The 27,495-nt window shown below is 39.4% G+C and overlaps 1 protein-coding gene across 16 annotated transcripts in view; it reads right to left on the reverse strand.

Annotated features, from left to right (window-relative positions):
* Positions 1-27,495, reverse strand: part of DMD (dystrophin) — a 1,013,774-nt gene that overhangs the window by 6,246 nt on the left and 980,033 nt on the right. For 9 of the 16 annotated variants that reach the window (XM_027688940.1, XM_027688937.1, XM_027688948.1 and 6 more), the window contains 6 exons: positions 23,629-23,694; positions 22,271-22,336; positions 19,197-19,355; positions 12,523-12,766; positions 12,057-12,180; positions 8,008-8,100 (listed from right to left, as the gene is read on the reverse strand). In XM_027688940.1, the coding sequence (XP_027544741.1) occupies positions 8,008-8,100; positions 12,057-12,180; positions 12,523-12,766; positions 19,197-19,355; positions 22,271-22,336; positions 23,629-23,694 (752 nt within the window). Of the gene's footprint in view, positions 1-1,016; positions 1,049-8,007; positions 8,101-12,056; positions 12,181-12,522; positions 12,767-19,196; positions 19,356-22,270; positions 22,337-23,628; positions 23,695-27,495 lie in introns of all 16 variants that reach the window. The other 7 variants (XM_027688939.1, XM_027688953.1, XM_027688952.1 and 4 more) reach the window with 4 other exon arrangements.

The raw sequence follows: 27,495 nt of genomic DNA on the forward strand, positions 1-27,495 counted from the left end.
AAAACCCCAGTGCAGTGTGTTTCCATGAGCCCATCCCTCTGCACCAGCAGAAGTTTGGAAACTGGGTTACCTTTCAATTTCTGCCTCATCCACACGGAAAACCTTCTGTGTGGGAAAGGTCATTTCACAGCTACTGCAATTGCACTCAGGCAGTCTCAGAATATTTTGTCTTTAATAATAATTTTTAATAGAAATTAATCTTTCAAACGTTGTATCTGGTTGGCAAGTGAAGAGCAGCTTCACAGAGGAAAAATCAAGGCTCTCTGGAAATACTTTCAAAGGTGCTGTGACAACACAGCGCAAAACGCTTCCCTCCATTAATGAGCAGTGACACACAAATTCCAAAACCTATTTTGCATCAAACCAACCATGTCCAAAGTGCACAGTGAAAACCATCACCCATTTGCATTGCTCAATACAACACTGTGGAGCTGGTGAATGTTAGTAGCATTCTTCATTCTGCAACAGTACACCAGGAAATTAAAACACCTGAATCTCTCATACCTCTCAACTCTCACTATTCTAAAGGAAAAGAAAAAAAAACTATTTGGTAACTGGAGATGATAGTTGGTACATGGGCACATATATGTAAATAAAACTGTGATTATGTAAGCAGAACAGCAAGAGACATGGGTCTCCCTGTTGGGCTTACATACAAGAGCATCAGAATATGTCAATGACTGCAGCATATTTGCTGACAACATTTATCACTCAGAGGCTTAATTTCAGTGTATTATTTTCTCCTCTCCATTTCTGATTTTCCACCTCTGTGAGGATGTAAGAAAATGCAGAGCCCTGAGCTGACATTGTCTCCATTGAAAGTTGAGAGGTACACTACTGTTTCAGCACACACGGGGAATGCACTCAGCAAAATCAAACAAAACCCAAAGCAAAATAAAACCACCCCCACCCCTCACCAAACCCAAGCAAACCCGTGCTGTGTCACACGCATGCTGGGCACAGAAAGCAAGCTGTGACAAACAGAAGCCATGGCAGTGAGCCTGCGTCTCACTAACCTCTCTCACTGGCTTTCCAGGGGCATTTCTTCCTTTAGGAACAGAGAGAGGAAGTGGAATATATATCAGAAAAGAAAGGGAAAAAACCACACATGAACACATATTTTATACTGTAAAAGACACTTAAATTTCCATTTAGATATTTAATATTAAATAAGACTGCATTTCTGCTTAAAGAAAGACTGAAAGTGCACTGAAATCCACTGATGATTCTGACCTGATTTATTCAACAACAGTTCTGTCACCTGTGGCTTGGTTTAACCTCGCAAAACACTTGAGAAAACCACCAGCCCCAACTTATAGGCCTTTCAGTTGAGACTAAGGATTGCAGAGAAGATCTGATTTCACTTTCTGAGCATCCTAATTTCCTCAAGTTGAGTACTTTTGGCAATCACTGTAAGTAAAATAATTTTTCCCAACGTCAAATTAATTTATCCAGGCACTTTACATTGTATTATGGCCTACATATATTGAGGTATGCATTAATAAATATACACATATGTGTACACACACACTTATTTTACACCTAGAGCTGTACACTGGAAAACAACATGCTCACATTCAAAATAAATATATTTCGAAATATGTTTGCCACATGCTGATCTGCAAGCATGGTAAAACTGAAGGGACAGAGGGAGAAAGACAGAAAAAAAAATTCAAGTAAAAAGGGAAACAAGGGAAAGTATCTCATCACGTTCAAGAACTGCCAAAATGGAGGAGTCAATAGTGGGTTTATCTGAAAAGATATTCCTAACAAGCCTTCATGGAAGCCACACTTTGATCACGCTGATTCTTCCCAAATACTTCTCATAGCATTTTTTTTTTTAACAAAGAAAGCCAAATCAACAGCAAACACTCCCTTCCCAACACACAGCCAGTGACAGTAAGAGGCTTGCTGTCTCCAGAAGCAGTGTCCTACTGTCACTGTCACATCACCGCCCGCACTGGCAGGGCCAGACTTGCAGTCTGAGGTGAGAAAGTCACTGTGGTAGATGCTGTTCAAGGAAGAGGATGATCTTTGCCCTAGAGCTGCTGCAAAAGATGTAATTTTAAGCATTGTATGAGACAGATACCTATGGGAGAACATTGTGGTCACAGTAACCTAATTGCTATCGAGTTTTTCACTAGGTATGGAAGCCTGCAGGAGAAGAGAAGGAAGGCAATAAATAGCTTTGCAGATATTTTACAAGTTGCAGAACAAGGGACAACAGCAGAACAGAGCTGGGCAGAGGCAGGAAAGCAGAGGAAGGGAATGGCATCACTGACCACCACGGGTCACAGGCACGGCTCAGCCACAAACTCCAGGCAATGGAAAGGGATGGGGCAGCAAAGGTTACCATTTACTGAATACAGGAAATTTCATTCCCTTCCCTTCCTGCCCCTCTCCCTCTCCCCAGCAGCACACTTACGATTAGAAATGACAATAACAGGTTTGATAATAACATGCTCTGCATGTGTGTTGGTTTTTATTCTGCTCCTCAGCAGAGCCTGGACTCTGGTGAAGTCTGTACCAAACCTGCTGGTGGTGCACAGAGGCACCAGGATTTGATGGCCAGGAGAGGTATCCCTTCACTAAGGACTCCACCTTGTAGACCTGCCTAACTCTCTAGGACTTACACACGTGCCTACAGAGCCTGAGACCCCTCTGGCACTTTTATCAGGAGCCAAGAATTCCCTAAAAAATGCCTTCTGGGAGGGAATCTCTCACCAATATAAATCATGTAATGGTAAATCCTTGAAAATATAAAATCCATTGCATGCTTTGGTCATCTGAGGAAGAGCCCCAGAGTTTAGGTCAGCAGGTGGTCTAGTTAAGGACTCCAAGGAATTGCAGCCTGGTGCAGCCTGGTACCTGGTGTGCAAGAGTCCTGGGGCAGGAATTGGATCCAGCAGGTGACTGTTTAGCTTGGGTCAAGAAGAGAGAAGGAACTCTCCACATGCAAAATACTGGATCCTTTTGGAGGTCTTAAGAAATGCCTACCTGTCTGGACAGGCACCTACAACTGCAATGTTTAATTTAAATCTACACGAGACAGAGTGGATTCTGCTTGAAAATGAATGCATTTAAAGGTAACTGGGATAGCTCAGCACCACACAAAACAGCTGGTGAGGACAGTCTGTGGTGAGTAATCAGCCCTAGAATTTGTTAAATGCAAAAAAGAGCAGTGCTACTACAGTAACAGCTAATTTCTGCTGGAGGAAGATTAAAAAGGGTTTAATGGATTTTACGTTATTTCCTTCTTTGCATATGAATGAATGCGTGTTTCTAAGTTTTAAGGCAAAGAGTATGGTTTGGCATAAATTGCAGAGGAAGAAGATTGTCTATACCGCTGCAGTTCTGAAAGTTTGTGTCCTATAAGGCATCAAAATACTGATACGTAATCCATGGGTGCCTAATCATCTATTATTCCTGCTCAAATCAAGATTTCCTGCTCTTAAAAAATAGAAGAGTTTTCTTTCTTTTTCTTTTTTGGAAAGCTACATGACATTGTATCACAGGCAAAGGTACACATTTGGGCATTATAAAACAGGAAAGACCTAGTCCTCCCCATCACCACCCCATCTGCAGCTCTAGAGGCTCAGCCAGATGAGTACTGTTGTACCACGGGGAGTGATGAGGGATCTCAGTCACGCAGGCTCACTGCTGTGGGATGTAGGACCACAGCACAGACAAGGTGATACAATCCAGAAGGGGCCAGGATATCTCAATTGGAAGAATATTTCCAGAATACCCCACAATATAAACTCCGGGGTACTCTTCCACTGATTCAGTAAGGTGTGAAAAGTATGTATTATTTTGCTGTCACAATAAGAGAAACTGCATTATTTGCAGTGCTGAAAGTTGCTAGTTCCACTTAGGACATTAGTCCCCCTCATAACAGAGCCTAGCTGATGCAAAAGTGAGAGGAGAAAATCTGACTGGTGTGTTTTAATGTGACTGAGATAAAAATAAAAACTTCTAAAAAATGGTGCTATTCTTAGTGCCACTCATTTATTGCTGTGGGGTCTTGTAATTTCACTGCACAAGACCACATCTGTGGTAAGCAATACTACGCTAAACAGTGAGTACTGATCTCTCTCCAAATGTTTTCAAGTTATGTCATGTCTTCTTAGCTCTTTTAAGCCATCATGGTCTCATTTCTAACCACTTCTTGGCTCCCATGTCTTCATTATTCCCCAGCAAGGGCCCTGCACTGAAATCTGGGAAGTGCTCTCACCAACTCCAGTCAGCTCAAGAACTTCTGCCCCTAAATTCCTCTCTGAACATCATTCAGAGAAAGCAGTCACCATGGAACCACAACTGCAAACCTCAGCCTGGTCCACCATGAGATCCACCAGAAGTGGTACAACTTTTTTGTCCTCAGTGCTGCAGGAGAGATGAATTTGGCTTTAAAAATACAAGCCTGCCAATCTTGCTTTCTAACTGTGAACCAATTCCCTGGAGATTTAGTAGTTTGGGCACAAATACAGCGTGAAAATGTTTTCCTCTGTGGCCCATTATCAAGCAGGGTCAAATAAACCACTGAGGTGGTATTTAATGGTAGATTTTCACTAAATGTCAGACCTCTGGCTTTGACATCTGTTTTGAGTTAGCACAGCAGCTGTTTGAAGCAGCTGCAGCAGTTGTGAATTTGCTGGGAGCAGCAAAGTAAAAGAGGAATGGATGGGAAACCTTGTAGATTAAAAGGAAAGAAAAATTCCTTAAGGACAGCAATCATCAGGTATTCAGCAGAATTTCTCTCCAGAAATGAAACAGCTTTCAGCACCAACAGCCATGGAGGTCCTGTGCTCCTTAGGAAATGCCAAGAACTGCCAAAAGGTTAAATTGAAGAAACAACAAACAAAACTCCTATAAAAGGTATATAGTACACAAGCTATTGCATCTGAGATCTAAAATACATTCAAAATGATGCTATGAAGCTTTGATGACCTTTTAAAAACAACACTATGCAGCAAAAGCTTCGAAAATATCTTAATCAAAAGGAATGTATCTCCAGATGAGTGACAATGAATTGCTACTACATTTTACTGCTTTGTTTCAGAAGTCCAAAATAAGAGCCTGCTTTCCAGCCTGAGCAAATCTTACTCTAAAGGTGCTTTTGACAGTATTTAGACTAAATATTTTGCTGTTAATTTGTATCCTGTGATGCTCAATTACACATCTGTGCACCCAAGCACAGAAATTCAGTCCTCTTCTCTCTTAACTTCTTATTCAGCTCTGAACCTTTCTCACAACCAAAGCTTCCAGAGTCCAGTTTGCTCTTGTCACATTGTTCTGCACTCCTCCAAGTTGCTGTTCTCCTACTGGCAATAGGACACCCAGAATCATGTCCGTGATTCAAAAGGCGTGTCACTCTCTATGCTGTGACATGCTGGATATTTAGCTTGAAATTTAACATGCTTATTGTTACAAGCCACAAAGAAACGACATTTCATAGAATCATTAAGGTTGAAAAAGACTTTTAAGATCACTGAGTCCACCCCAGCACCGCCAATTCCACCACTAAACCATGTCCCACATCTACCCGTCTTTTAAATACCTCCATGGTTGTTGACTCCACCCCTTCCCTGGTAAATATGTTCCACTGCTTCGCAACTCTTTCCCTGAAGAAATTTTCACTAATATCCAATCTAAACCTCTCCTGGCACAACTTTAGGCCATTTTCCCTTGTCCTATCACTTGCTGCTTGGGAGAAGAGGCTGACACCCACCTCACTACAACCTCCTTTCAGGGAGTTGTAGAGAGCAGTAAGGTTTCCCCTGAGCTTCCTTTACTCCAGGCTCAACAGCCCCAGCTTCCTCAGCTCCTGTATCACAGCCCATTTCTGAATGTCAGACTCAGATGACTGTGTTTCTGGCATCTGACAATTTTTAATTCTACTTAATAAGAAACAATAAATAAAATGTATTCCTTATGGATCTGTGCTCAATGCTTGTTTGGTTTTATTGTTCTGTTTCCAAAATACCTACTTGAGGTAGGTATTCTACCTATACCTTGAGATTCAATCCAACTTGTAAGGGAAAGAAACAAAATTTGACTTGCACCACACTTGAGTCCTCACACTCAGCCCTCTTCTCAGGATGCTTTGCCAAAGTGCTTTCACTCTTTTGCAACTACACTTTGATCTTTTAATATAGATTAGAAACCTGAGATACAGATTTGTACAAAAAGATTCCTGATTCAGTAGTTTGTTGAGACCAGTCAACTCTGCTTTCTTTTCTTTTTACTGCAGTCTTGTAAATTATAAGTCAGATCCCTGATGCCTGTGGTATCTGGCTGACCTCAGCATCCTTCATGTCATAGTGAAGGTTTACATGAGGCTGAGGCAGATCAGCTGTGGATGTGAGCTTTGTGTATGTGGGGATCAGCTGACTATAATTTAATTGTTAAAATTGGAACAGAAGAAAACTCCAGTAACAGAAGTTTGCATGAGATCTCAGCAAAACTGACAATGTCAGTAACCTTCTGTATCAACCAATGAATGGAAATTCATCTGCACTGGTTGTAGGATGAACTGTTTCTTACAGAGAGCTTATTCAGACCTCTCCTATACCTCAACCAAAAGTAAAAACACAAAGCTGGCATTCATGCAAATGCATCAAAAGATACATGAAGAACAGAGAAACCTAACTGTTCATGTTTGCTGAATGTTTTAACACATGGGCTATCTACATCTAGACAATTACGCAAGATCTCCTAAATACAACATATTTACACAAATGATGGTCACTGATAAGAAAACTGTCTGTTGCAACCTCATGTACACAGCAACTTTAAAAGTAAGTCAATTTTTATCTTCATATGAAAGATTTTTCATCTGTTATCTCTCATAATTAATATCGACACAAAATGAGGGCTGGACATATGACTTTTTCACATAATGTTGAGATGAATACAGTTAATTTACTGGTTTAGATTTTCTTCCACGAGATCTTTCTAAATGATTCCAACTTTTGATCTATAGCATGAGATCTTATATGGTTTTTCCTGCCTTCTTTTTCCATTGCTCACAGGTGATGTCTGGTGAGAGCTGAGCTCGCTTTGAAACCAAAGGATGGAGAAAATTTGACTCCACTGAAGGTCTAGTACAATGGTTAATGCATTTCTCTACTGAAGAAGAAAACTCTGGGTGATTTGTGAAACCTGTGCAAAAGGCCCTGTGGAAAGTCTATGCCCCTACTGAAATCCATTTTACAGGCTGCCAATAGACACTGTGACTTTCTCTTGCCAAGAGATTTATGCCTGAGCCTTCCCTCACAGCAACAGGCAATATCCCAAACTTCCCATCTCCTGCTAGGAATCTAAGCCATTTTTCTTGGCAGCAGAGTATTTTCTCTGGGCTCAGAAAAGAACTTCTTAAATGAAAAAAGGTTGAACAAATAAATCCCCGTAACACAAACTGATTATCTTTAGCAAACAACAGGAATGAGCAAAATGGAAACAAGTGAAAGAAATGTTGTGGCTGTACATACAAGTGCAGCCCACACTGCACAAACAAGCAGCCCACTCATTTTTTACTCCATCCCCCTGGACCCAAGTGTTACATGGTTGAGAACTTTGACTTAGAACTTTAATATTATTTCACATCAGATTCTTCTTGGAGAACGATAAGGAAGGACAGAAGAAAAATGTGCTAAGACATGTAATGAAAAATAAATCAGCAAGGGGACTGACCAAAAAGGAGAAAAGCTGTGAGAAAAGGAACATGACAAAAAAGAAGCAAAGAAAATGCTTGGAGAAGAAAGTCTCATACAGACATTTTTTCATCCACATATCTAGCAAGAGCTACCTGTGGAGGCAGCTTAAGCTAAAGGAGGAGCAGGCTGCTCCTCCACTCTAAACAAGACAGGTTTCTCTACAGCTATTGTTAAAACGAAAACAAAGAGCAGCAAAAAAACTGATACCAAAACACAACCCCCTGAAAACATCAAGGAACAGAAAGCACTTTTATCTTCTTCCCTCTCATCTGCCACGGGCAGCAGCGCTCACCTCTGGAGCTGGGGAAGGAGTTGTTCAGCTGCTCCATCACTTCCTCCAAACCTGTGCTTGTGTCTTGGGGAGGGCTGAGCAGCTCATCCTCACCTGCAAAGCAAATCCACACCATTGCCTGAGAGACAAAACCCTTTGCTAACAGTTTGCTATTGCGTAAATCCTTCACAAAGGTAAAGCTGTCCATTTAATAAATGTATTTTCTGCTTAGCATACAATCAAAATTTCAAAGGTGAATTTCATTGACTGTTATGTGTCTCTTTCTTTAAAAGGATCTCAGTGAAATTAAACAATGAATTTGAAATAATTAACGCTGATTTTAATTTGAAAAAAGGGATTTAAGAAATAAGCTACTCTGGTAGAAGAAGTAGGGTAAAATGTCTGCTAGGAACATTTAGTTCCATAAATGACACTCGTCATTTCAGCTTCTCTTATTCTATTAATGGAAAAAGAAATTGCTGTTGTGAGTGCTGCTGTTGAGCAGCTTTCTAATAGTGCTGGATTCATGTTGGCACTGCTTTGCCTAGCTGCACAAATCAGTAGAAACCCAGATTCACATCTGCATCAGTATTAATATTTCTGACAGTTTAATTGCATCAGATTGGCGCTCCAAGAACACTCAATTGTACTGTAAAAGGGTTTCGCAGCAGTTTAATAAAGCGAAATACATTTCTCCCACTGAATAATTTCTATAACCTGATTATAGGGCAGCATCTTAATGGGAAATTCAATACATTTTATTTTTACTGGAATTTTTTTGCTCATGGTTTCATATAACTAAAATCCACATGTTGTTTTTACTGTATGCCCTAGCCTCCAATACAAAGGAAAGGAATACACCTAAAGGATATACTTTGAATGAGATTTTCCTTTTTTGCTAGATGTCTTTTATCCCTATTAAAACACAAAAGTAATTTTGCCTGCTGTAATAACCATAATTTTGAAAACGACTTAATGACCCTTTATTCTAACATGTCTTGCCCTACTCAACTCAAGTAATAAACTCTGATTTTCTGTTAACATTTATGTTCTTTAAACATTGAGGTGCTCCATGCTAGTGGAAAACCTAGAAAAAGGGATACTAAAGGAACACTTTAGGGCTGCCTACATTTAGGCCAGGAGTTTCACAAGAGTTATTACTGACCAAGAGTGATTTCTCCCACTCCACTACAAGAGGTGGGGTAGAGTGTCTGCAAGAAGCACTTAATTCATATAAATGATGGTCTTTGTATCAGCTTCTTTTATTCCATTAATGGTCTAAAAATAGCTGCTGAGACTGCTTGCAGTTTGTTCAGCTTTCAGCTGGTGCTGGGTTCACACAAATCAACTCACACCATGAGTTACTTTCACATCACTGACAGAGGTGTCTTAGCAAAAGTAATGTCCTTCCAGCCTTTGCTGGATGTCAGGGTGAAAACTCAGAGCAAGATCTTGCTGCTTCTACCCTGAGGTAGAGGCTGAAGATTTTATCAGCCCGCAGAAAGCCTCCTGGCCCTAAGGAGCAGAAGAAGAGGGAGGTGGTTCTGCTGTCCTGGTCAAGGATAATTGAGGATAGGTACTGATTTCCAAATGTCCTCATAAGTGCTGACACAAACCAAACTGTGTTGACCCTCAAAAATGCTGTATCTTTTATTTAAAATGCGTTATTTTTATTTTTTTCCTCATTTGGATGACTTTCCTGAGCACTTCCTTGTAAATGACAAAATAAGACATCAGCCAAGCAACCTGACAAAAGTAAAGACACCTTCAGACCTCAACCTCCTCTCTCTTTAGCCAAAACAGCCTTCCCCATTTGTGTTCCTACAAAAGACTTAGAGCTGGGTGAGTGTCAAATATTCTGGTGGCAGCTGAATGAAATGAAGTTCAGCAACAGCCTCTTGCTTCACAGGCCTCAGAAAACCTCCTCTGCTGCTACACTGCTCGGAGAGAAAGACCAAAGACAAGGACTTTCCCATTAGGACTCTATAAGATGAGCAGCAAAACCTTTCCACTTGCCCAGGTGTATTTCAGGAATAAGCTCTTCTATTTGTAAGTTAGGATTTGAGTGGGTCACTGCTTTTACCAAATGGACAACACTGCTGGAGGAAAACCTTTCACAGCCATCTCTCCCTGGGAAAGTGGAGAGACAGAAGTGCAGTGGGTCAAAGAAAAAAACAACTAACATCTAATTTTGAAGACAAAAACATAAAAGCTACCACTACACTACCTCACCACCTAAGAGAACTAGAGAAGCTCAGTCTTTTCTCAGAAAGGATGGCTCCCTCATTTTCAGGCACATGTTTTCTGCATGGGAGCATTATTTATATCACTGCTCTGCTTCCCTTCACAATTCAAGAGTATTTTAAGCTGTGCTTCAGAAAACTCTCAGACTAGCAAGCAAAGCCTTCTGGTGTGAAAGGAGAGTCGACAAACTGAATTAGCTGTGGTTTGTTAGCTCGGTTAGTAATTCTTTTTACAAGCTCCACTCCATGTTGCCAACAGTGTGGCTTTGCTGAGTCTCAATACAATCATACCGATAACGATTCAACATCTCACTGTCCTTCCACATATCAGCTCCATCAGAAAAAAATCAAATAAAGTCACGTCTAAATATTTGCTTTAAAAAGTTTCAGCAGTTTATATGACTCTATCATGTTAATTAATTCATTCCAGTCTTGCAAGTTAAATGGGAAAAATTTTATATTGAGTCAAATGAAAAGAAGTACATTATTGTATTTTGTCCTACTATAGGATGACATAAGAAACTACAAACTACAAGACTTCTAATAAGATGGCTGGGAACCACTGCCTTCCTATCTTTTCCTGTGTATTTTAATTAACATATTTTATGTGATGAAATTAATGACATTTCTTCAGAAAGCTGATGCAAATTACTCCACTGATACATTCTGTCTCTCTGTGTATGCCATACACAGCAAAATATTTCCTCAATGGTAATACGACTAATGAAAAGTCCAAATGAAATTGCTGTTACCTGTGATTGTACTCTCACCCCCAGGATTTCACTTAAGCATTCCTAAAAGTACAATTTATTTCACAGTTTTTGTTGCAGGGCATACAGAACCCATCTTGTTTGATACTGGCACAGGCTGACACTATTGCTTACACTTGGAATAGAAGAAATATCCCCCAAAAAGCTGCATTTCCAACACAGCACTTGAGACACAGCAGAATGTCCCCTCCCATTCAACCTCTCACTGCCATTGACACTTTCACTAACAGCAGTTAAAAGCAAAGCTCTCACTTAAACCTCTCTCTAATATATATTAAATAAATTTCTGTGTATGAAGCTGAATATTATCATCACACTTGAAACATTATCTTGTTGAAGTAATGTAAGTGCATTTGTTTAAAGATGATGCAACGATTGATTGCTTTTTTTACTAGCAAAAAATCCTTACTGCTTGGTAATAAATACTTCCTAATTATGTAACAGATAAGAAATCAGGAAAATGCTACAGAGCAGTTACTAAAATCACCAAAATAATAATTCCAGCCTCTAGCTACAGAATATTATTACTTAATCTTACTTCACAACTCATTTGATGTTCATTATCACATCTGATGTGATATTTAGAAAAGACACTAGATGAGCACTGCCTGTAAGTGACAGTTCATTCCTACTGATTGAGCCACAACATATTAAAAATAAGATCACATCAGTTAACATGGGGATGACTAATAACACACTTAGTCTCCTAGCCATAATTAATACTATGTACACGTAAATCAGTCATGCTTAATAACTGAAAGTCAGTTTGAATAAAATAGTTAGCTTTTCAGTGATATTTGTTTTCAGAAGTTAAGCCCTGGCTAAGCTTTGCATTTAATGTCAAAATATCCAAGCTACTGTGTGCATCATGATCAAAAGCAAAAGCCTGAATCATAATGAACATGTAAATAGCCAGATGACATCGAAGACCATTGCAAATGTCTACTTCGTTCTCATTTGAACTAAACAGAAGCCTATTTTCCGTGTTTAAGGATTTTTTTTCTGGAAAATGGGACTATAATTATTTTTTATGACAATCTGAAGTTTGTTATCTTACCCATAGTTTCTGAAGTCTGGCTGCCAACTACACGAAGAAGCATTGGCTGACTGCTGCCTGACCTCTGCAAAGAGGTAGAAGGAGATGATAGTGTTGTACCATTCACCTTGGCATCCGCCTGTGGCTGAACATTGAAAAAATAAAAGAAGAGGTTGTTATTAACAACTCACTACTTCTTATCTCTGTAATTTTTATTTATTCCATGAATACACACAATTTTCTATCTGTTTTTAAGTAAATATATGCATGTAACCAATGGATTTGAATTCTCAATAGAACAAGAGAGAAGACTAAATAAGAACACTGAAACCTCATTTCACATTCTCACTTGCAGCCTGTAGAACAATTTAATATTTTTCTCTGACTAGCCCATACAGATAGGATTTCTTGGTATGTTGTTATTGATAATGCTTCACATTTGGAGAATGACTCTACAGAGACCTAGAAGAAATGCCTGAGGACTCACCTGCTCCAGCAGCTGCCTCAGCCTGTGCAGCTGTGATTCCAGCTGTTTGTTGTGATCCTCCAGGATTTGCATCCTGGCTTCCAGGCGGCCCTTGTGCTGGCGAAGCAGCTTGGCTTCTGCAATGAGCTCAGCATCCCGGGGGCTTTGCGGAGAGACCGGCATCATCTCCGGCGGGGACGGCAGTGGAGACAGTCCTTTGTGGTCATGCTGCTGCTTTAGACGGTCATACTCTGCTTGCAGGTTTCTGTTGGGAAGTGACAAGGATGCCAAAGCTTTATGAGTCTGAACAGGCAGGTGCAGAGGCACCTCCTCTCGTGTGCTGTGATATGTTTAATTCCCGGGGGGCAGAGGCTCACCTGCACCACCTGCCTTTCCTTCTGCTGAATCCACACACGTGGGCTTACACCTTGCAGATCTGCATGGATCTGGTATTGTACAGACCTGTGATGAAACATTGCCTAAAGGTTCTCTCTGCAGCACCAGAAGGCTGGCTGGACTCCAGACACCCTCCAACAGCCTGGGTACAGTGTGTTCTGGGCTCAGCCCTCCCTCCGCTTCCTGTGCTTTATCCTTCCTAGCAGAAGTTGGACTGCCCCTGTTCATTTTCACGCGTGACTACACTCAAGGAGTAACTAGTGCTAAAAGAGGACTTTGAGTGATCAAAGCACTTCACCAACACTAACCAAAGCGGGTGCCACCTGGTCAGCCTATCTGTTTTACAGATGAGAAAGCTCAGAGAGGCAGCCACACAAAAAGGCATAGCCGAAAACACAGAACTCTGCTGTCGTCAGTCAGGTCACATCACTCTCCTCTCTTCATACCTGCAACTGCATTTCCAGCCTATGGCTAAAATTGTCAACTTGAGAAAAAGACAAATTAGAGAGCCAGCCTGTTAAATCAAACTGCACTAACTTTCGGGGCTATAATTTCCATCTTCATTTGGAATGTACTGCTGAGAGTGATGCAGTCTACTGTAACTTTATGGCACTGCTAAGCTTTTTCTTTAATTCTGTAAAGATCCAATTTTTCCTCCAGTAAAACACTCCATAGATTAATATGATCTATAGTGGTCCACATAAAAAAAAAATCTAACAAGAAGGAAGAGCATAGAAGGTAGGAAAGTGAAACCTTGTTAGGGATAACACAGTCCAAAGCTGCAAAAATAGTAACTTGTAGCAGAAACTTCATAAGCAAGGGAGGCCTAACAAACTGCACTGGGATTTTGTTGCTGTGATGTTCCTGTACAGCTTCCCAGAGGGGGGAAAAGCAGCTCAATGCTCTGGTAACTGCTTACTCATCACAAGCAGTGACCCAGATTTTAATTTTTCCAACTCGCTCTTATTTGAGGTTGTGAGAAAAGGCACCTTTTGCCAGTTCTGCCTGCAAACCACAATACACACTGACAGTTTGGTCTGGAAGCTCAATAGCACCTCAGAAACCTCCCAGTAAACTTCATTAAACTCTGAAGCACTTCTAAAGGTATGCTGTTGTGACCAGGAAAAGAACTAAAGCAGTATATGCATCAATTCACATGGGTGAGAAAGCAATGCCAAGGACAAGGACAGGCTACTGACTGTTCTTCAAAAGTCCCTGTGCTCCTCAGCAGCTGCATAATGGACAAGTCTGAACCTGGGACTGTGGCATCCCCCACAACATCCCTAAGGGATGTCTGACTTACACGATCCCTCCTCTGCAGATGTTTTAAAAGGTTAAAAAAAGGGGATGATCGTTCTTAACTTCAGGTTGTTCAAAAATTCAAGATTTCCTTCTCTAAAACCCACACTATGAATAGGGTTTGTTCGAATGAAGTTATTTTTTTAGCGAGTCCATGAAAATTATCCGGAAAAAAAAGAAGGGCTATCTATACTGGATATAGATATAGTCATATAAGTTATGCCTTCTGCATGACTTAATGTCTTCTGATACTTCTTGCTGAACATACTGGTGAATAATTAATAAAAATACAAAAGGGAATAGGAATGAACATGACAAGAGTATCACACACAGTCTTATTGCTGACTAAAGCTTATACAGGATTGATCATTAAGCGTGTTTTTCACAAAGCCTGTAGATAGTGGCTATCACTATCCCATGAGGAATTTCCCAGATGTATGATACAGGCAATAATCTATAAACAGCAGACTCAAAAGTTTGAAGTGCTGTGAAGCAAAAGATAAAACATCACCCTTAGGGCAACTAAATAAATGCACTTGGTCATACTTACAACATAATCAGATACCTTATTACAAAGAAATCTGCCATTATCACCTCTATCAATATAGAGAAGTCCTTCCAGCAACCATGGTACTGAAATACAAGTAAGAACCGGGGAGTAATTCAGATAAAAATTCCCTCATGTCTGATAAAAGAATAGTTTAAAAATCTTTCTGAAAGCCTACAGAAAAAAAAGAGTAATGTAAAGGATACTGCATATTATCTAAGCAGAGGTATGTCTGAATTTGAGAGTTCTGTAATTAAATGCTGTAATATTGTTGGAACAAAGAAATGTCATTTTGAAGGATGCCTGTGGGCTTGCCCAGTGCACCTGTATCAGTGAGTTTTCCAGCTGCACCTTTTCAGTCCAGCTGCACAGTGCTTAGTCCAGAGAACTGAGATGCATCATAGCTTCAGAGCCATAGGAGTGATGCGGAATGCAGATGATAAATAATATCACAATAACTGGGATCTAAACACGCAACAATGATGATTAACAAAGGGGATAAAAAGCTGGAAAATAATAAAAGAATTTGGAACCTGCTGTAAGAAAATCCTAGGAGAGAACAATAAGCTTTTACTCCTACCTCTGAACAGTTTTAAGCTGTGTGGTGAAAAAGGACTGCTGCTGTGAGCGAGACATCCAAAGCACTGCCCACAGCCCTCAGTGTCTGGAGGAAAGGTGCCCTCTGATACTTTCAGCATAAAATGGGACATAAGAGAAAGGGGAGATAAAAACATAATCCTCTCAAAATGAATGCAACTGAGCAAGCATGGGCAGTACTTGGAAACCCAGCTTCCCTCCACTATAGCTCAGGCTGGGTGACTTCTACATCTGGCTGTGACAAACAAACAATGCTGCCGCATCTTCCGATCACTGTGAAATGAACCCTTCTCCAGTAAGAGAATATTAAAAAAACCCAACACGTATATTCCATTTACGATGCCTGCAACTCTTTGAGGCATTCATGAAGCAAAATAACAGAGGAAGCATGCAGTGTAACCTTGATTTATGCAACTGTAAAGAGCTGGGTAGTAAAGAGCTCATGAATTATTAATCACATCTATCACTGGCGGCATTAATTGCCTGGTGACGGAAATCCTCGTGGACCCCACTTGCTGAGTAGTCCTCCCAGAGGCAATTGAGAATTCATGAATTCTTGTTATTTCTCATCTCCCTACAGAAAATCAGTGGTCTGAGGAAACAGACAAAGCTGGTAACTGAATCACCTACCCCTGATCCTCACTAGGATGACAATGTTTACTCATGATGCTTCACACTCAGAGGACCTAGTTCCCCTTCTTCAATGCCAAAACAAACACCAAAAGGAGCCACAGCATGTTTAGAAATGCATCACTTTCTCGCTATTGGCAACTATACAGAAGGAACTTATTTGAGGAGGCCATTCATCAGTCTTCAGATTTGAAGGAACTCCATAGCTACACCAAAACAGGGAAGCTTTGAGATTTGGGATGTTAGTGCTGCTCTGGAGGCACACAGCCCACTGTGTTCCCAGTACAAGTCAGGAAAGCAAAGGAAAGGCAAATACCTCTGGATGGAGATCTCATTTACTTAGTTCTTGTTACAAGACAGCTAGGAGCTGGGAGGAAAAGAGAACACGAGAAGTTTCTCTCTTACAGAAGTATGTCAGTGACCTTGATTCAATTAACGTATTAGGAAACATTCTCTTTCTCTAATCATTAAAATAGCAGGAAAGTATTTTAATTCTTTGCAAAAAGTTCTGAGTCTGTCACTACAAACCACATGCTTTCTTTTTAATGCTAGTGCAGTACATCCTAGTCAGTACTACCTATTCTACCACTTAACCTATGTAATGTAATGCTTTAGATGGACAACAAAAATCTGTCTTCTCTGTCTCTGAAATATATTCACTCAAGGAAATCTTGAAATGTTTTTGAGAGGGCTTTATAATTAGATTTTTCTTTTCTATTGCAATATAATAATAATGCCTTCCATAACAAGATTACCTTTGGTCTATGAATACACAAAAAATGCTCTTATCACAACATGCTGTGTGATGCAAAACTCAGCATAAGCCTGAAGGCCTAAAACTCAAATGAAACATTTTCAGCAATTGAAAATATTCTCTAAAATGCTCACATTTTAACAAATGTAAATTATTTAGCAGTCAAATCTTAGGCATAAATTATTTAAGGAAGTCATACTTACAACCTACAGAAGCACCAAGGTCTTAAAATGCTAGCAGATAAATAATGAATGTCTAACAAGAGGTCCTTGGAACTGACAAAACCCCCAGTCAGAACCATGTCACAGCTAGGTTAGTTTATAAGTCAGATAATGCCATTTCAGAAGAACTCAAAATAGGCAACAGAGCTTTCTAATCTGTCCAAAAGCAAAACCTCAGAATTACAATTTCAAAGAGTCTTTTTCATTTAAGTAACAAGTCAAGATGGAAATATTTGGAGATGAGAAACTGCAGCTGAAATCCAAATGGAGGTCAGAATTCAATAAGGAGCTCAAAAGAGATGAAGCAAAACAGAGAAGGGCTTTTTTGAAAAGCAGGCAAGTGTGGAGAGTGGAAGAAAAAGAGAAATGACAATGAAGTGCTCTGAATATCACAGTACTGCTTCTTGTTGGTACTTGATGCAGCTTTCCCAGGAGCTGCTGAGAAGTGACTGCATGTGCTGACTCCTACTGTAAAACTGTACAAGGTACAGCAGAGAGAGCTAAATCTTCACTATGAAAAGCCTTTGGCAACCACCAAAAAAGGTTAGCACAAACTCAAAGGAGGAGAATGACTAGAAAATAGAAATCTAAAGGGACAAGACTGGTTTTTTAAATATAAGTAAGTTACATGAATGGCTCCTGACTGACCCTGTCTGAATAGCTTATTTTTCTGATCAGGAACCAGTGTTTAATCCATAAAATCACGGATATCTGGCTGTGACAAGCTATCAGGACAACAAGAACTTGTTTGCTTTTCAGCAGCTACTTTACCTTTTAAGTACAAGTTATTTATAGCAGTTTGCAGAGACAAAAGTCATGATTTTGTCATAATCAATGAAAATCACAGCAGTGTGACCTCCACACTCCCACAGAAACAGACCTCTATGTTCCTGCTGTACTGAGAACTGAAGCACCCACAAAAGGTGAGGTTGCCTGTGGTGGCATCACCTCCATAACTGTGCCTCCAGTAGTACAAATGAGAAAACAACAGGCTATAACCAAGCTTACAGTCTACAGCTCTTGTTTAATCCAGGATTGGCAAACTTCAAACCAGGTATTTTTAAGGTGTAATTCCTGTCAGAGATCTTTTACCGTGTTATATTCCTCATCAGTAGTTGCTATATTAAATAAAGCCCATGCTGAAATTCAAGGCACCTCGAAAAGGACTTTTTAGTCTGTTTAGCTATCTAGCTCCATGTTACACTAAGTTTTCATATGCTACCTTTCTAATCTAATACTAGGCTGCTTTAAAAGTCATCCTCCTTTCTGGTAGACAGCTTATTCTGTATACAGACAGAAAAGTATTATGTTTTTTCTTCTTCCATGATTCACCACATAATGCCGTTGAAAAAATAGCACTCATCTGAAAACTAAGCTATCTTATTATCTGTATTATACTAGCTACTAGATATGTCAAAATACAGATTTTCCTCCACTTGGGCTTTATGTGCTATGCAGTAGGAAGTTTGTGGTTTGTTTCAAACAAAATCTCAGTGCTGTTCAGTGAGCAAGAGCTTTGTTTACTACAGCTTTCTGTGTGGAACACTTTCCTCATCCTTGATTCCTACAGATCCTTTACATTTTCCCAAATTCTTCTGATAAGAAGTCTGTGATGGAGTCACTGTAATTGATTACTACCATCCAAAGAAGACTTATACATGGAGAGAAGATCTATGACACTGCCAACTCTTGCATTATTTCCTTGACATGCCTGAGGTAAATGACTACTGCATTAAACCCTCAATGTAAACAGAATTACCTAGCTCTTAAAGCAAGAAAAAAAGAGCAAGAAAATGCCTCTAGACTGTATCGTAAAAGCTGAGGATAGCAGAAGCCAAACAAACCCATGTTTTTTTGTAGAACTACATGATTTCTATCTTACAGTCTGATTTTGGTAGTTAGCAGTTGCAATTACAAATCTACTGTAGAAAGAGGACTGCAGTGTTGTGATGCCTTAAGTATCCAGTTGGGGGTTTTTACGGTGATTAATGAAGATATCTTCAGTTAAATTTGAAATTAGAAGTAAATTACACTCGGTATTGAAAGACTAAAAAAATGGCAAAAAGCAACACTAACCAAATAGAAAGAAAAGAGAACCCAACTTTTACTGACCTTGAAAATGGGAGAAAATGCAAATTTATAACTAATTTTATCCCTACTAATACTACCAAATTGAATTCCATATAACTGTACAGTGTAATTATTTCACAGATATTTTACTTCAAATGAAGCATCTGGTGGTGTAACCCACCTGTTTTCCTCCTCCAGGTCTGCAAGGATTCTCTCCAGTTCTCCTCTTTCCTCACTCTCTAGAGAAATCAGGATCTGGGCAGGGCTTCGAGGCTGGCTCAGTGGGGACTCCTGGTTCAGACTTTGGCAGTAGTGCTGGATTAACAAGTGTTCATCATCGCTGGAAAAGAGAGAAAGGATAAAACATGCTGTTCCCTTCCTTCTTTTTAACTTCACAGTGAATATGAGGAGATGATTCACTCCCAGTCTTTCATTTCTTATAAAGAGATTTGCTGAACTCTTTGTAACCAACAGCAGAGCAATGTACCTTAAAGCAAAATCTGCTGACCTGTTTCACTTAGTCTCTGGCAATTTTCCTTCTCTGCGGAGTCCACCTCTCTCCTCCTCTGCTTCTCAGATATTTAAACCCAAGTTTGCAACAGCTGACAACCTCAGCTTTCCTCTTCTGCCTAACTTCAATTATGAACTTGCTTGAAAAAAAAAGCTAACCTCTGCTGCTTGATCTGTGTCGTGGAAGGGTCATTCGAGCAAAGGCAATGCATTTATTTTTGTGCCTACAAACTCTCCTTATGTAATAAATGTGTGCTGTATTTATCTTTTTTCTCTATAAAATTGTAAATGAGGTAAACAAAAAAACGTATTGAACTAATCTAAAAAATTTCTTTTTAAAATTAAAAGTGATGTATACTGTCAGAATACAAATATATTTGGGTTAACATGTATGATCTCTTTCTTTATTTCTACTGCCCCTGAAGCTGTCTGGCATTTGAAACAGAAACATCTCTGGAAGAGAAAAGTAAATCCAATTCTGAAGACCCTGATCACTTCCCAGAATTACATGGATTGTTTTAGGTGTGGTGTAGGTGCTAAGGAGATGCATCCAGGCCCTAAGCTATGCACTAGCACCAGCATTAACTGTGAGAAACCATGAAAGGTTTCCCTTAACACTACAAGACAGGGACATTAAAAATGACACTGCTGTTAGAAATTTTGTCTAACAAAATAATTCAGTCTAGTTTATTTCTGTTATGTTTCTAGACCAGAATTTAACAGGCATTTTGAACAGCTGTTATTGTTAAAAAATTATAATTTTCCTTGTTTCCATTTGTTCCTGAAAATGTTAATGATGCCATTTTATAACTGCAGGAGTGCCAAAGCAATATAGAGCACATTAACATGAGTTCATAAAAGAGAAGTATTAATTTTTCACAGAAGGAAATGCTTGCCAGTTCCTAAATTTATACTTTTCATGAGACGCTTCAACTGTGATTTCCTTCAAACCACTGCTTTGGATTTATAAATATTCTTAGGGATCTTAAGTGAATTAACAGTGAACAAGTGGCATAACTATTGCAATATAATGTCACTTTACAAGCATACTCTTTTTCTGTGATTTTCAGCCTGCACATATTTTTCATACATAATTGCATTGACACTACATAAGGAAATGTTTTGTGATTTATATATATATGTGCTATGTTTTTATTTCCCACCTTCCTTGTCTCCATCTATCACTCTACCTGCACTTATTAGTCCAATAATACAAACCCTGGCAACAAATAATACTTAAGCATAACCTGACATACAAAACTGAAAGAATTACAGTTGTAAATTCATGGTAAGCTTTAATTTTGCTGCAATTTGTATCTATCTGGATAATATTTCTTCCAAAATTCAGAATGTACAGATATGTTCTCATTTTGATTGTATAAACTGAGTAACAAACTGAATAGTCATCGGTTAACTTGTTAACTGGATCATACTAATACAACTTCTAATTAATCAAAGAATGAACTGAACAGTAAGACCAAAGTGTAATACAAGAGGTACTGTGTACACAAGATTTGTGTGACAAGGACATGGAAATATTTCAGTGGACAACACAAAATTCCATCTACTATAGATAGCATTACTACTGCTCATAACAATACAAAATTAACATACAGCTTGAAAACAATTTTCATTAACTGCGTGAAACTATACTGACATTACATATATACCAGTTTTGAGGTGTCATTTTAACTTTCCCCTTTTTGACCAATATATTAGAACAATGTATTTGGTTGTACACGGGATTTTCTTTCAAAACTGGCAGACAACAATCCTACCAAGTCAAGAGAGAAATAACAAAGAAACAGCTTTATCACTATCCAAGAACATCTCATGGGCTCAGAATCAACCTCTTTAAATCCTGATCTGGAATCTCAGATTAAGTGAATGAAAACTTTCCAGAGTACTGTGCTTTAAAGGAATGCTACAAATTCAGATTCTGTCTGAATTTTCAAACATGCCAATGACTTAGGTGCTTCTATCCTGTCTTCAGACACATTACTCACAATTAGTTTCCTAGTTCTATGTCCTTTCATTCTGAGAATAAACAAGATCAAGAATATCATCAGTGGAGGAATATTTTACTATGTCAGAAAACCACAAAAAGGTCTCGGTGTGACATCAGATTTAACTACTTTTCAAAATTTAAAATTTTTACTTATGATCTTTCATTTGAAATAGTACAATGAATGCTTGTCAGAGATCTGTCCAACTTACAGTTTACTACTTCTAATATTTCATGGCGAGGATGAGTCCCTCCTGGCTTACACTTGCAGTGCATTTCAGGTATTTGTAGACCAAAGATTTCTGTTTAGCCTCAGTAATGTTTGGATTGACACTTTGTCCACATCAACATTTTCTAGCTTACAGCAATTTAACCATGACTAACCTTGCAGTACAGATAAAAGGGTTTTCTTTTTATCTTTGTCCTTAAAAAACATCAGATGATGAGTACTTTTTCCTAGTAATAAGGAAACTATTTGCTGAATAAATCAGCAATTTTTTGAAAGAAATTAGTCATTTTAATTTTGAAGGTATCAATAATTTGTTGTATAAATTTGGCATTAAGCTATAAGCCATAAATCTAGGCACTATGATACAAACTGAAAGGACACAAGGAGTTCATTGTTAAGTTGAACCACATGTGGTACCTGGCCATGCCAATTCAGCACTACAAAATTTCATTACAAGTTTATAACCTTCTCAAGAAAATACATGTCAAAACCAGTAAAACAGCCTACTTACATGCTCTCGTTAGGTGAAATACTGTCATTTAGATAAGAACCATTGGTGTTCTCCATTTCTGCTAGCCTGTGGAAAAATAAACAAGACTCATTAAAACCAATTAGGTTTTCCAGAAACTTCATCTGCTCTAACATTCTGGAAAGAATTAAAGAGCGTGATGTTTTCGATGAATTTGAAACTCAAATTAATTTACACTCACTGTTGATTACCAAAAAGTTTTGCAATAAGCTATCGCAAAGGATTGTTTGTTTGTTGCAATGACCTGGCTAAACTCGCATCTAAGTTTATATTCCACTCCTCTTGATTAATTAATTCCACAATCAAAGAAAAGCCTTAAGATGCCAGGGGATTACACAAATTGCTTTCTACCTGGCAATATCATCATCAGAACTAACGATCAGTCATTTCTCAGTGGTTTTCACACTCAGCCCCTCCTAAACGTCCTGCATAATTCAGAAACACCTCTCCTGATTAAGTGATATTGGGGGAGAGAAAGAGGAGGCTGGACTAACCATTATTCATTACCTCAATCCTTGCAGAATTTACTTGCTTGGTGGAAAAACATTTTCATTTTTGCACAATTGACCCACTTCTTGATTCTTAAGAGCACTATGAAAGCAGAGAAGTGAACTAAAGCAGCGATATAACACTACTTTAATCCTCCAAATCAAGGAAAAATCCTGTTTGTAGTATTTCATGAGATGAACTACTTAACATTATAATGACACTTGAGATTCATATAAGACTTTGGAGGGTTTTGCTATTCTCATTTGTTCAATTACACCTTATTAAAAACAAAACCCTATGCAGAATCATAGAATGGTTTGGGTTGGAAGGGACTTTTAGAGGTCATCTAGTCCAACCCCCCTGCAATGAGCAGGGACATCTTCAACTAGACCAGGGGGCTCAGAGCTCCATCCAATCTCACCCTGAATGTTTCCAGGGATGGGGTATCCACCACCTCTCTGGAGAACCTGCTCCAGTACCTCACTACCCTCATTGTAAAAGTTTCTTCCTTATATCTAGTCTGAATCTACCCTCTTTTAGTTTAAAACATTACCCCTTGTCCTATCAGTACAGTTCCTATTAAAAAGTCAGTAACTGAGTGCCCAGCTTAATGATGACCCCAAAGAACCTAAAGGCCACTTCTGACCACACAAGTGCTCTGTCATGCAGGTTAGGACAGGCTGGTTAGTAGCAACCAAAGACAACGCTCTGCATCCCAGAGCCTGGAAAGCAAAACCCCAAATTCTGTGTTTCTTTAAGAAGTGCTCAGGTAGCTGCTAGCCCTTGGGTTTTTTTTTTCCTTTTAATTATTTTTATAGAAAGATCTGCCTAACATCCAGCTGGTCTCATACCTGCTAGCATAATGTTCAATGCGTGAATGAGTATCATCGTGTGAGAGCTGAGGGGACGAGGCAGGCCTATAAGGCAGAAAACACTGATTAATCACAAACAATACCCCTTTAAAAGTAAAAAGACACTTAGCTATGCCTATACCCTCACATCTCTATGCCTTATGCTATGTTTGATAAACAGCAAGTTTTAACTCCAGGCGCTGTGTGTGCCTCCTCAAGCCATCGGTGCAATGTTCTGTGGTACCACACCAGGGATTTTGACCATTTTGCAATCCATCTGCTGTCACGACTCTTCTTCACACCAACTCCCGAAGAGGCCTTTTCCAAAGGATTTATAGAAGAGCTTTCACCCTGCTTTACCCTTCGCACCTGCCTCCTTCGTTGGCTATTCTGCTTCACATGCAGCCCTGCACCAGCTGCCAAAGTCCTGCTGGGAACCTCTCCTCTACCTCCCGCCCTGCTCCAGTGCCTGCTTCCAGCACATCGCACTTAAAAGAGCCTTTAAGGATTACTCCACGAGCAGCTAGAAGTTAATACAAGAAACATACAATGTCTGAAATGAGCCTTTAATAACACACTGCAGGCACTGACGATTTTGCCTGGTGTCTTTCCAGTTGCCATCTGAACTGTAGATCAGTGCGTTATACAGGGGGACATCGTCAATTATTTTGGGTTTTCTGCCTGACAAATCAGATGGTATGAGGCCCTCTTCACTTTTTTTGCACACGAAAACAATTCATGGGACTTTTCTCATCAGAGCATTGTTTCTTACAGCCTCAACTCTGGAAAACGTCAACATTAAATTATGTTGCCTATGTAGTTCAGAGAGCACCCTTTGCTGCCATGTGGGATTTTGGCCATTTACACTTATCAGGATGTGCTGAAATAACAAAAAATGACGCAGCTTCACAAACTGTATGGCAATTTTCACATTTTAGCTAAATTTCAACTGCTCTTTATTCCATCTCTGCTGACTCTCCTTTTGGAACTCCGGACTGAGGAAGGAGTTTCGCCCCACTTTAAACTGTTGGAAACTGCAATTCAGGCTGGGGCTGCCCAACAGTGGCAACTGCATTGCATAACTGGGTGAGTTTTGTAGTTACTGGTTATAAACCAAAACTATAATAATCTTCTAATTTGTAACGCTCCCATGTTAGGAGTTTGACAATCCTGCCATAAATCTAGACTGGTCAGCACCAAGTTTCTAATCAGCCTGCAAAGAGCTCTAGTTCAGGGTCCTGAATTCACAGAGCCATATGCTGGATACACAAAATTCATCATCATTAATGTCTCTTCTCACAGGACAGCAAAGCTTTTCCTCTTCAAGACATTACAGGCCAAGTATCACAAATCTCATTTTGTCTGAAATGTGCCTTGGCCTCCAACTGTGCTTTTACCCACCACATGTTCAAACACTACTGCAGCACACCAGAGGATAAATACTCAGTTCAGAGTTCCTCGGTGCAGCAAAGATTTCTTTGGATGGCCAATGGCTTCTCTGCAACTGGATATCCTATTTTGTGTAAGAACATGTACACTGAAGGGAAGGGAGGGGGAAAGGATGCAATTTCTTTAGAGCAGTGGATTATGGAGCAAGATAACAATGATTTTCTCATAAATTGATGGTATTTTAATTTTTTTGTTTGTCATACAGCAGATATTAAGCTGGTCTAAATTGGTACCATCAGTGAAAGATCTTATTTTCAACATATACACAAATGTTGCTGCTAACACTGAGCATAGACTAGGAAATCTGTCTTAAAAGTAGTTATAGTTTTGAGCTGGATCATTCTCTTAGTCCCTCTCACACTGGCATTGCATATGTATTTGTACCAGTATGAAGGAATGGACAGCACTTGGTTGGGACCTACTGGACAATGAAGACAGGCCTCACTGCATGAACACATCCTTGCTGCCTTGAAACTATGCTCCAACTTCAGAAGTGACCAAGTTATGTTATATATATATATAAATTTTTTTTTTAAGACAACCCAGTGTTGTGTAAGTTGTTGAAACTGATTCTCTCTGCTGGCTGCAGGCAGGAAGTGAGGCTACATTTCCAGGTTTATCTCCACTTCAGAACATACTGCAACGGAGACCTACCTCAAACAGCTTTTAAAAAGTTTGCTCAAGAAAGCAAACTTACTGGAGAAGCACTGCTTTGTGTTGAATTCAGCTGCTCAGAGGTAAACTTTGGCCAGTATCTGAGCAAGCTTGAGAACAACTGTGTTGCACTGTACATACTCTAAGTGACCATCTGCACTAGAGCTCAGAGTCCTTCCTCTCTGAGCACACATACCCAGCACACCTAATCAGCTCCAACAGGCAGCAAGAAGGCTGAGTGACACAGCCAATATTTAGCCAAGATAACCATCCCTTTTACAAGGGCTCCACAGCTGCATTGCTCAAGCTCGCCTCTGCAGGAACAGCCTGGGAATTCTAGTCAAGTGGTGACCAAGTGGCAAATACCACCTCCTGCAATCCCCTGCACCCTCGGAGATCTGGCTGGCAGGACAAGGCACTTTTCTTTGCTGTTCAGCATTTTAGTTAATGCTTCTTGAAAGTGCAGAATCAGGTAAAATGTATTTGTATCACTGACAATCACCCTTTGAGTAAAAAGACACAAATTCTCACAACTTGTGAGCTGTCCCTTTAATACCGGGAAAGCAGAGTATCTGTGCAAAATACTGCATAATAAGCAGTCAGAACCACTAAATTCCAACAAAACCCCCAAACTATCTATAAACAGTTCCATGCTGATGTCAGGATAGCACTAGCATTGCTGAGTGCTGCCAGGTGATGCTGTTCCGAAGTGCTTCAAAGATAACCAGAAAGCTGGCATGAGAGCACCAGAAAAAGGCACAAGTGTAGAAATCAGAGGAAAGTTTTATGACAACTGGTTTGACTGCTGAAGCTGGAGTCAGCCCTGTAACCAAGAAACAGCTTTAAACCTGGGTAGCTTAGTAACTTGAGTTGTAAGCCAAGAGCTATGGCACAAAGGAAAGGAACAAAGTTAGCAGAACAAAATAAAGAGCAATTCTTTCTAGCCAATATTCGTTTCTTATTTTTCTGCTTTCTTGTCACACCAGACAAAAGGACTGTGCTCTGGAAGATACCTAATTTGATCTGACAAAAGGTGCAACCCCTCTGTACAAATTCTGCTTCTCAGTATTTCTCTCAAGTTTTCTTAAGTATCACAGAGGAGTTAAACTCCCTGTAGTACACACCACCAAACCTGTGATGTGAAGCCATCGATGTAGGCATACCATGAGGTTATTACTGTAAGTAACTAGAATTAAGCATGTTATGACAGTTAAGTTTCGTGTTATGTCAGACATAGCAGTGTTATTTCCATATGATCCAAGCTTTCTCTAAATGTTACTTTTAACTTTGCAATCGTTTTAAAGGTTAAGAAATATAGATCCCCAGCTGCATTTAAAGCTAAAGTGCATACTGAAGCTCAAAGCCAATCTATTTCAGTCCGGCTCCAGCCTTTTGGTCTTTTCTGTGGGTGAATCCTCAGCTATATAAGGTTTGCTGTACTGGATGTATTTCTTGCTTAAATTTCCTAGAGGTAGAGCACTTCTTGACCTCCCAATGGTTTGTGCTCCAAATGAAAATTATAAATCAGTATTCCAATGTATACATTTCACTCTTGTTTATTCTACAAAAAATTCAATGGAGGTGCAAGCCATATACATTTCACCATATAGAAATATATAAAATTCTATTTATTAGTTTCTCATTAGTTATCAATATGTAAATTAAAATTAATGCTTATTTAACATTATTCTAGAATCATCCATGTAACACATGAAGTAGCAAATGCCACAATGGCAAGTATATATATCTTTAGTTTATGCTAAG

The sequence above is a fragment of the Neopelma chrysocephalum genome, unplaced genomic scaffold, assembly GCF_003984885.1.
Source record: "Neopelma chrysocephalum unplaced genomic scaffold, ASM398488v2 Primary Assembly neopelma1_76, whole genome shotgun sequence".
NCBI classification, from domain to species: Eukaryota; Metazoa; Chordata; class Aves; order Passeriformes; family Pipridae; genus Neopelma; species Neopelma chrysocephalum.